The sequence below is a fragment of the Aplysia californica genome, unplaced genomic scaffold, assembly GCF_000002075.1.
Source record: "Aplysia californica isolate F4 #8 unplaced genomic scaffold, AplCal3.0 scaffold00006, whole genome shotgun sequence".
NCBI lineage: Eukaryota > Metazoa > Mollusca > Gastropoda > Aplysiida > Aplysiidae > Aplysia > Aplysia californica.
Genome location: NW_004797276.1, coordinates 1,906,018 through 1,916,850, shown reverse-complemented (window position 1 = coordinate 1,916,850; position 10,833 = coordinate 1,906,018). Strand labels below are relative to the sequence as shown.

The 10,833-nt window shown below is 39.0% G+C and overlaps 1 protein-coding gene across 3 annotated transcripts; it reads right to left on the bottom strand.

Moving 5' to 3' along the window:
• Positions 1 to 1,331: 1,331 nt before the first annotated feature.
• On the bottom strand, positions 1,332 to 10,443 carry LOC101856142 (sodium-dependent glucose transporter 1C). Of its 3 annotated transcripts, none has more exons than XM_005089444.3 (5): positions 10,325 to 10,443; positions 7,244 to 7,509; positions 5,612 to 5,758; positions 4,530 to 4,668; positions 1,332 to 2,559 (listed from the first exon to the last, which is right to left on the bottom strand). In XM_005089444.3, the coding sequence occupies exons 2-5, from the start codon at positions 7,433 to 7,435 to the stop codon at positions 1,472 to 1,474; spliced, it is 1,566 nt and encodes a 521-aa protein (XP_005089501.1). In that variant the 5' UTR covers positions 7,436 to 7,509; positions 10,325 to 10,443; the 3' UTR covers positions 1,332 to 1,471. The 3 variants fall into 3 exon arrangements, with proteins under 3 accessions (XP_005089501.1, XP_005089500.1, XP_035824911.1); XM_005089443.3 differs by lacking the exon at positions 10,325 to 10,443 and adding an exon at positions 10,072 to 10,315; XM_035969018.1 differs by lacking the exon at positions 10,325 to 10,443 and adding an exon at positions 10,242 to 10,313.
• Between the last annotated feature and the right edge of the window lie 390 nt (positions 10,444 to 10,833).

The window sequence follows — 10,833 nt, the reverse complement described above, 5'->3', positions numbered from 1 at the left end:
GGATCAACATTTTATGTCAATAGCATAAATAGGCCTACTTGCTAAAACATTTGTAGGAGGGGGGTAGGATTACCATTTTGTGTTAATTTAGTAATCAAAAACTTGTAAGGGCAGACATCATAATAAAAAGGCTTTATTGTAAGATGTATGGCTTGCAAATCTATTGCAAAAAGCAAAAGTAACAATATGGCAGCAAAAGTCCCCAATTATTTTAAAGAGAGAAGCAGATTACAGAATGCAGGCAACAACATTTGCGAGCAGCGCATAAGCAGAGCTATAACTATAGGCTATTTCATGCTTTCATTAATTAAGTAAAACTCTTAGGCATAACAGCAAATGGTTCAGAAGTTTTTTCCCGGATGAGAAATGACAGACTGGATAAACCTGTTTCACTTCACAGTCTGATAAAATATATATATACAGTAGTCTCCGCCAAAGATCCGGGTGCTCGGAAGCAAGGAAAATGTGGGATCTAAGGCGAACCGGGATCTTACCCAAATGGCCAGGGGGAAGAATCCACAGTAACTCATGGTCAGGTCCATAATCTGTACAATGATCTCCTGATCTTCCCTTACTTTAAAATGAACTGACGTGACTCCAGGGCACTTAAGTTCTTTTCAGAAGTCGTTATTCACATTTTTGTTTGTTTGGGGGCAGGGTTTTAAAAAAAATACATGCAATGTGTCAGGTGGGAACCAGTTGGATTCAAGCAATGCCCCCCCCCCCCCTCCCAACAAAAATTTATTGCTTTCCATCTCTAACAGAGCTCCCCGCCCATGTCATGATGCATCATAAATTGCTGTGCTGTGACCACACCGACCAATTTTTTAAGAAAATGAAAGGCAGGATCACTGCCAGCAGATGACCCCATTACGCAGAGGTGATTGGACAGTCCATGAGTATGGGCGCCAGTCTGTCTAAGAAGTTAGAGCGCAAAACTGAAAGACGAGAGCGATGGTTGGGAAAACGTAAACGTCCACGAGTTCAGTTGATAGAATGCAGCCTGAGGCTTGCTTGTGGGCCCTCCCCACCTAGTGTGTGATATATGATCAGGCTCAGGTGATCAGGGAAAGCACGGCATCGATAAGTTCACGCCTTGGTGCAATCCCGTCTGGGGTAAACATGGTAACTGCTTATCGAGATATACAACAGAGGTGTGATCACATTCATGAGAGTGAATGATCCGTGACGCGACGGACCGTACAATGATCGCACATTTTCGCTACTTAGTTAATGAGCTGAGCGCCCCCAGGTTTCTTATTCTTTTTTTTTTCTTAATCAAATAAAGGAAAAAATAACTAAATTATGACCTGAAAAGCGGGATCTTAGCCGAATGTAGCTCCTTCAGTGCGGGATCTTAGGGGTGACTATTATAATATAGTAAAACTTCTGTTTTTCCAAAACAGCGGGATCTTAGGCGAACCAGGACCATAAACGGTGGGATCTTAGGCGGAGACGACTGTATTTATAATTAGAGCATCTTTGCACTGTGAAGACTTTCAGATTCAGGAGGAGCTACGACAGTAACAGAACTAGTCACAGGCAGGGTCACAGGTCCATACTTGATGTTAACATACTTACGGTTGAAGAACAAGAGAAACAAAAATATAACACACATTAACAGTGTTTCCCCAAGCAAGAGATAACAAAACCACATGTTTGCAACCTCTTCCATAAGGTACCCTAAAATCAGAGGGTTCACCATCATCCCTATAGAGCTGCCAATCAAAATAAAGGATGAAATCCAACCTGTAACAGGCATCAGCTCTGCTTCTGTCCAAGACAGGCCAGAAGGAAATAAAGACGACATAGCTACCCCTGCTAAGCCTGCAAAAACTGTTAGGGCATCTATTGCAGCAAAGTGGGCACTGACAAGAAACGCTGAATATGCAATTATCATAAGAGTGCTACATAAATACATTAGCCTCACTGCTCGCATGTATTTTGCTAAAAAAATGCTGAGAAATCTTCCAACAGCGAATGAAGCCCAGTAAAAAGTGGTCATGTAAGCTCCTTTAGACTTAGTAACATGGTCGTATTCATTAACAACAAAGGTCATTAGGAAAGAAGCAAAGGTGTCTTCAACACAACAGTATACCACATAGAGGAGGCACAACACTATGATCATAAACACACGTAAGGGTAAAGGGACTTTTCTAGATTTCTCATCACTAGATGGACCGTCTGAAGAACTTTTTCCTGATTTGTCTGTAAAATAGAGCACTATGTATGGAATGGATGCAAGGAAAGACAAAATTCCTGTTATAAGGAAAGCATAATGAACATTCGAACTGATCTGGTGGTCACCTGAGATGGTCATGTTGTGACTAGAAGTTGAAGTATTTTCCATGATTGAGGTGTTCAGTGAATATGGCACAGCTGTTGTATTAATGCTGAGCTGGGAATCTGTAGTGTGATCATCTGAAACATCTTTTTCCGCAAGGAATGGCTCTGTATACAAAGGTGTCAGCATTCCGCCCAAAGCAAATGTGAAATGAATGAACTGCAGTAAAGCCCGGCCCTCAGATCCCCACAGACCTAGGTGCTGGGCATTAGCAACTGAAATGAAAAGAGCAAAGGAAAGGAGATTATAATTATAGTAATAATATCATGGGAAAATAACTACTGGTCTGTTTCTAGTGTTGCTGAAAAGGTTAACAGAAGGACCCCAAAAAATTGTTAATAATTAAAATTTTGACTTAAAAAAAAATATATGCAAAGCAACCATGCCGTCAATAAGACTAAACAGTAATTTTGGAAAGATAAGACACAGGAGGAAAGATGGACACATAAACAGAAACCAAAGTGAGAGAATGTCGTCTTCATTCCTGACAGACAGGGGCAGTTACAGTTTACAGTAAGAACAGGACACCGCAGACTCAGCTTAGAGCTCACATGAATCTACAGGCTAAACTTTACATGTTGCATGCAAATATATATAGAAAAACAAGGGCGCCTCAACTTTGCACAGACAGTTTCAACGATGGCAGAACAACCAGACTTGGGCACAGACTGTAGTGAAATAAGGAAGAACTGCTGAACACAGGCTCCTTTATCAGTAGGCCTACATGTACAAATTATGAACTAACACTGAGAGCTATTTTTGAGACGACATATGAAGAAAAGAAATGTCGTAAAGGTATAATTCCCATTCCTAAAGAGAACATATTACAGTAATATGCATGCATATTACCTGTAAAAGCTTGAATTTTCTTTCTTGTTTGGCAATAGATGTAATCTCATAAACAATCATAAACAATTGTGAATTTTTCACAACTAAACTAAAATATGCTAATGGACACTAAGCATAACCTTCCATTGCTTCCAAGGAAGACATTGTATGAAAACAATAAAAATAATTAGGTCACTTTTACTTTACTGAAAAGTTCAAACAAAGGCTGGGGAAGAGAGGTGCAAGTGGAAAGTAGCTTACAAAAGTGCGTCACTTGAGACGATAAAGAGGAAGAAGACTTCAAGTAGGTACCAGAAACTAAATTTTCAAAGTAGCTGTATGCCAAATTTATCTGTTCCAATTGAAAGGCCTATATCCACTGAGCATTTTGGTACCATTCTTTAACCTCTCAGTCAATTTTAAAGAAAATGGTAGTTGTTTAAAATTTGGTAAAATTTGTTAAAGTCAGTCACTGGCTGCAACACCATGTTTGACAGACAATAAAAGAGTACACCTGCACTAAACATCTCCACATTAACAGAGTACAATCACTATAACAAATATATGGAGCCTAATTTTTTTCAAGACTGTGATCATTACAAATCAGTATTTTATCACTTCAAACACGATGATCTGTCGTTATTTAGACAAAAACACCGAGCGTTGACCCGGCAGGCGCCGCAACGGCCCCCGCAGCGAGCGAGTCGGCTTATACTGTAGTGTACCCCGTGTGCGGGGTCACATGCTTTTTGAGTCTGGCGGAAGGATTGATGTTAAATAATTCCAAGATGATTACTTTATTCTAATAGAAAATAAACTGATCTTTTCATTAAAACATTTTTTACGCCGGCATTTTACATATTTGATGTAAAAAGTGATCTTTAAACATTTTGACAGCATTTTTAAAAGCTTTCTATTTAAATGCCAAAGGCCAAATATATATCACGGAAAAGCCCGTTTAGAGCTCTACAGTTCTCCGCCAATGAAAAGACGGTATTTAATCATCGCTTGTTCCGCGAAGCATATGAATGCACACATGTCAATTTTTGAACCGGCCGACCACGCATTCCAACCGCGAGGGGCTTCGCTTTCGTCGGCGATTCTCCAGCTCCTAATAATCGGACATATAAACAACTTACACCATTGTAACGAGGAAAAGTTGAACTTTTACAAGGTGTATGGCATTTGTTGTTTTATAGTGAAAGAGCAAAGAAACAGCGATCGGAATTACCCCCATTTCACTGATACCACGAGGTCGGAAGGCCGCGACTGCTCGCGAGGCCGTGTTTACGCTACCTACTTCAAGCAGGACAAGCACAAAAATATCAATAAAATCAAAAAGAGAATTTTAACTTACAAGTGTCAATGCCACCACAGAACATGTTTGTTAGAAACCGTATACAGATCATGAGCCAGAAAGGTGAGCAGTGTGGAGTGATGATGGCAGCTGTGCCTGCTCCAGCACTGACCACAACCATCATTATATGGTCATTTACCTGTATAGATGAGAAACAGTATGTCAGTTAAAATATATCACAATTGACAAACCTTATACAACTAGATTCTAAAATTCTATTATTACCCATATTATTATTTAAAAAATAATAATGCATTCCATTTTGTTATTACTGTGTTACACTATTATAGCATGCTTTAAATAGCGGAAGTCTAAAACGGAGGAACGTTTTAGAGACTTTCCAAGACAAGCCCTCTGACCCAGTTTTCAATCTAAGTTGTAAGTATCAGAAGCATGCATGTTGCAGTTACTATTTATATGTACTTGATTAAATGCAAAGTCATTATCTCGTTTGTGTGTAAATGGCCCACTATATTTCATTAAGCCCTTTGCTCCGTCATATTTTTTTTGTAGTAGTAGAAGTTTTACGCCAACATTGACACTATTTACATCATATAGGAGGTGGGTTGTTCCTACTCTGACTGTCATGGCCAACCCAGGCTGAGAGGAACACAATATTCCAGCAGAAAGACGGAGATACTTGATAAAAATTCTCCCCACTGAGAATCAAACTCATGTCTTCTCTGTGCAGTAGCTTAGTGCCTTATTGTTACACCACAGACACGCGTTTGCTCCTTCAAAGTATCATTAAAAAGTGACCATTGTCACTGGCACTGCTATGAGTCAAGTTTCAAGTCACACATAAAGGTCAAAATCAAATTCTTTCTCAGTAACAGATTTCAGGTTCATCATAAATTACAACATGACCAAAGCAAAGGAACTCTACTGCCCATTGTCATCTCAATAAAATGAAAATCACTTTAAACAGGCTCAAACCTCCTTTGGCTGATGAGCTAATGGACACTTCTCTACAGATGTCCCTAGTACTTTGGAATAAGTGCATGCATACTTAAAATACTATAGCACCCGAAATAGGTAAGAGTCACTAAGATTACTACTAACTAAAAGAAGAATAGTTTGACCTTGCCATGTAAGAATCCACTAACAAATGAGCCAAACAAATAGCCGCAGGAAGCTGCAGTAAAGAAGGATGATCCTGTCTCAAGGTCTACGCCGGTGATGATCAAAAGATCCAAAAATGTTGGTCCTTGCTGTCCAATCACTAAGCCCTGTACAAAAAGTGAAGAACAATTAAAGGATTGTGGTTCAAAGATGACAATGATCATATTTGATTTTGTATGATTTAAGCGTGGTGAAATCATTAGTGGTGCCAGTTCACTGGATAGTTACCTGCGATGTCTTGATATTGTGATGTTCTACTTGTCGGTCTACCGCTGGACCAGTTTACAAATGTTCCATTTGACTGTCTGTCACTATCAGTCTACTTCAACCAACAAAACTAAACATTTTCCCTCTATGTTTATACAGGATTGGCGGGACTGTCACTGGTTGTAGGCCTATGTATTAAAAATAAATGTGGCTACCTTTTTCAGGGGATGGAGGGGTGGGACTTGCCTCCCTGACTTCTTACTTTAAAGAAGTCTATCAGAGAGTGGCAGTGATAGTATAATATTTATATTATTAGCCTGTGTAAGCCTTTATAGCTGTAGATGATCCGACAGACTGTGGTCTGTCAAGCAAGACTTATAGTAGACCACATTATCACAGCAGACTGTCTTGTAGACCAGCTTCTAATTGACACTAGTGGCTTCATATCCTGGGATAAGGTGTCCAGTTTGATGACTGATAAAGCATTAGTTAGCAGCAATAACATCACCATGAAGAAACAAGGGCCCCGAAGTATATCGTAGGTACTCATACTTAACTCTTTAAGCCCTGAGTTTTTTCTACCGTTTCGCTGAGTTTTTTTTAACAGTCACCTAAACCTAGTGTATGTCTCATTATAACCCCAATAGCTTGCCTCCAACTTCTAAATAGTGGAAACAAAGGCTTGGTCATAATTAATAAACTTGGTTCAGGAATAGTTCCGAAAAACAAGCAAAAGCTAGCACTAAATAAAAAGACAGTTGTCATTAGTACTGGACGCTCCCAGCCTCCGATGGGGAACAAAGAGTTAACTCATCATTCCAGCACATACAATACATAGTGAAATTGGAAGGGAGCGGAAGTCTTTCTGTTATTTGTGAATTTTCCTGTGTTACAAATTTCAGGCTTTATAACAGTAAAACACGGATAGCTCGAATTCGTCTGGACGAGCTTTGGTAGTTCAAGGGATCCGTAGTTCGAGGGATATCTAACTAACACAAAGAAGAAAAAAGACCCGGGACCACAGGCACAGTTTGATGGATGCGTGATTTCGAGTCTTCTTTGTTCGACCTATCCATGTTATACTGTCACAAGGTCAATAATAAAGAAGTAATCCTGTTGCTTATTTGTTTTCAATATTTTTTATATTTAATTATGAACGATATAAATAATTAACCTGCCATATCATTAAATTATAACGAAAGAGAGAAGATCTCTCCACAGTAAAGGCTAGGCCAACATCTTTACTTTTATCACATTCAACTCGATTCTTCAACAGACCGTCCTGTACATTTGTCCAAGTAAACAAAGGTAACAAGTCATCATGTGTATTAAAATAAAAATATCATGTCAATTTCATAAGTTGTTAGTAATTCTGAAACAGTTACCAAAACAAAACTGGAACACGACAGGACCACTGAATGCAAGAATTTTCTTCGATACTCATGATCTTTGAATTTCTCAAGGGAGCTCTTTTCTCTTTGTTTTGGAACTGAATTTCCTTGTTCCGTAAGGAATGGATCATGGCAATTCTCAGTCTCCCTTGTGGCTGCTCCACATTCTACCACTTCATTAGCCATTGTGCAGCTGACTTCAAATCGACCATCAGTCTGTCAGACTAAACCAGCACTGTAGGCCTATTTTGCACTGGGTTCTGTTGAAAAGAAAACAAAGTTGGTGTTATTAGGAGTGGGTAAATGATCATGTTCATGTCGGGAAAAAAGGTACGCGGAGAGGGAGGAAGAAAGAGAGAGATCAGAGAGAGAGAGAGAGAGAGAGAGACTATGCAGAGAGAGAGAGATAGAGAGAGAGAGAGATAGAGAGAGAGAGAGAGAGAGAGAGAGAGAGAGAGAGAGAGAGAGAGAGAGAGAGAGAGAGGTAGCTGCATGAAAATATAACTAATACAAGACTAACAATACTACTAACCTGACAAGAAAAAAACCCAATATTTTTAAAGTTCTTTTTTAAAGTACATTCAACAATTAGTATATTACGACATTATCAGAAATGATTGCCAGGAGGCTTAGGCCTACAGTTCGACTTATACAAGTACATGTGAATGTATCTCTTTGTAGTAAAAATTATACATACAAGATCTCGAACCCCTAGTGGACATATAGAGCCATTCTCGAAACATGAACATGGCTAGAGTGTCTATTTTTCTTTATCTGTGAATAAAAAAACAGCGACAGCATTTGTATAGAATCAGGATCTTTCTATAAAAAAATATTTCAAAGAAAATCTGCCAAAGACTCTATCACTAAGTCTAAGGCCTGCGTAAAAATATCAATGATTTTGGAAAATAATAGTGAACAACTGCATTTATACAACACCTAATCCATGCTTTACAGGCATGCTATAATAATAAATAATAATTGATTGCATTTATATTGCTCATATCCTCTTATGCAATGCTCTATGCGCTTGACAACTATTATTACCCTACCAGACCTTAGAACATGACTCGGAAACATTCTCGTCTTCCCTGGAAACTATAATACAGTGTGAGCTGTGGATGGCATGCACTAAAAACACCAACAACTGATAAGGTCTTTTGCTGTCTACAGCCAGGTACCCGTTCCCACTGGGGTCGAAGTGAGGAAAATTAGTGTAAAGTACTGTTCCAAATGGCACATTCGAACCCATGATGACTTCAGTTGAACACGAACGAGCACCTTTAATCTTAAACTAGTACACAGAAATCTGTTCCGTCGAAACCAACCCTAAAGTTCCTGAAGGCATAACAGGCCTGGAAATACCAAGCTCAACCTACATGTATCATTAAAACATAGATCTATAATTCAATTGTACACCAGACAGATTAATTGTTGCAGCAGTAGTTGAAACAATAAGGTCTCTCTAGATCTAGATATTATATATATATATATATATATATATATATATATATATATATATATATATATATATATATATATATATATATATATATAGAGAGAGAGAGAGAGAGAGAGAGAGAGAGAGAGAGAGAGAGAGAGAGAGAGAGAGAGGGAGAGAGGGAGAGAGGGAGAGAGAGAGAGAGAGAGAGAGAGAGAGAGAGAGAGAGAGAGAGAGAGAGAGAGAGAGAGAGAGAGAGAGAGAGAGAGAGAGAAACAGAATACAGAGAGCACTACAAGTAGGCCTACTGTGTTAGCTGTGGGGCACAGTTTAATTACTACCATGTATACAGAGCAAAGAGAATTTTAAAGGTCTTTAATTCTTTTTGAGAGTTCTTGAACCCACCCAAAAGCCCCACCTTGTCTTTATATATAGATCTACACAAAAGACTAGTTCGCACGAGTGAGGTACTTCACTTATAAATTGGCGTGATGTTGTGTCAAGTAAGTTGCCGTGATGATAGTGATAGGGGGCGGGGACGGTGGAGTTTGGGGTGGGGGGGGGGGGGGGTCGTGGACGCAGCGGCAATCTTCCACTACTTCCAGATCTGCACGTTTTATTCACATTTGATGGATCAAGGTTTAAAAGAAGTAGAGGTGGGGTCAGGTAAATGGTCGGGTAGGGTTTGGGTACCGAATCCAGCAAAAATGCAAACAAGTCACGCAGATCCGTCTGGGACATGTTGGCGCCGCCGCGGACGTTGACTGTCCCTACTCCCTTGCGCTTTAGGGAGCAACCATTATTTTGCATCGGTGTGAATCAAGGCATACGCACATTTAAAAAAACAAAAAAACAAACAAACAAGAAGTAGGCCTACTTTTGCCCTGGTGTGGACTCATTCTCTCTATGATATTTTACTTCGGGCGATGGCTAGATTCGTTACCTATTCTATATTTAGATTTATATTGATGTTACAAGTTTTGGTTAATAATTTTTACTCACACACAGAATCTCCCCGAATAAACTACATAATTTCTCATTTCACAGGCCTAGGCTAGGTAGGATACCATGATTTGAGTTTCAAAAAAAAAAAGCTTGGGTGAGAGACAAACTGTCAGCAAGACTACTGTAATTTTAACTTTTAAAATGTTATTTGCTTTTACACATTTAGATTTAACTAGATCTATATCTAGATATAGATCTAGATATCTAAATTTAAAACAACAACAACAAAAACGAGGGGCAAAGTAGGAACTGGGATAGATCTAGAATCTAGATCTAAATTAAAAACAACAACAACAACAACAACAAAACGAGGTGCGAAGTAGGAGTAGGAACTGGGATAGATCTAGAATCTAATAATCAATATAATAAATCTCACTGGACACAAGAAGAAAAGTCAAGGCGATGTCCGAGCTCTGTCTGACTGCAGCCGGCCGGCAATCACAATGTTCAAGTTAGGCCTTAGGGCCTAGCGCCCGATAAATTTTAATATGCACCATGCAACCACAAATGGACATTATCAGTAGGACACAGGCCTACAAAACCCACACTTAGTAGGCTGGCTTAGAACACTCAGCACTTCCCTGTGACAAATCTTAATTTTGACTCAATGAACTCAATGCAAAACATACCGGAAATGAACAACTGAGTTATCAGCGAGGAGGTTATACAGTAAGGTCCATGGTTATCACACTAAGCCTGAAACTGAAACAACGTTTTTCGGGGCAATCTTCTGGTCAAGGGGAATGAATACTAAAAGAAGGAGCCTGCGTACTTCGCCTTTTACGCATTGCATAATAATAATAATAATATAATAATGATTAAATCACGTATTCACATAGCAAAGCATAGTGAATATGGAATGCATTTGAAAAGAATTATGATTTAAATTTGACTAATAAACATGTAGATCTACCTGGAATAATGCGCTAGACCACGTTTTGATAAACGGAACGCAAGAAGGTTACAATTTGTTTTAAACTCCTTGACGGAACCAGCTGACAATAACCTTATCAGAAAACAGACAAAATTATGAGAGAAAACTGTATACACAAATTATGCGAAGACGGCTAAATTTTCAGAGCCCAACCAATGAAATAGCTGCATAACACAACTGATACAATAATAAGTAACAATAGGC

Excerpts from the sequence above, each read along its gene's own strand:
- LOC101856142 (XM_005089444.3), bottom strand. The coding sequence starts at position 7,435 with ATGGCTAATGAAGTGGTAGAATGTGGAGCAGCCACAAGGGAGACTGAG. Across the intron at positions 4,669-5,611 it reads GTGGATTCTTACATGGCAAG|GTAAATGACCATATAATGAT; the intron begins GTCAAACTATTC and ends TCATCTATACAG. Across the intron at positions 2,560-4,529 it reads CTGTGGTGGCATTGACACTT|TTGCTAATGCCCAGCACCTA; the intron begins GTAAGTTAAAAT and ends TTTTCATTTCAG.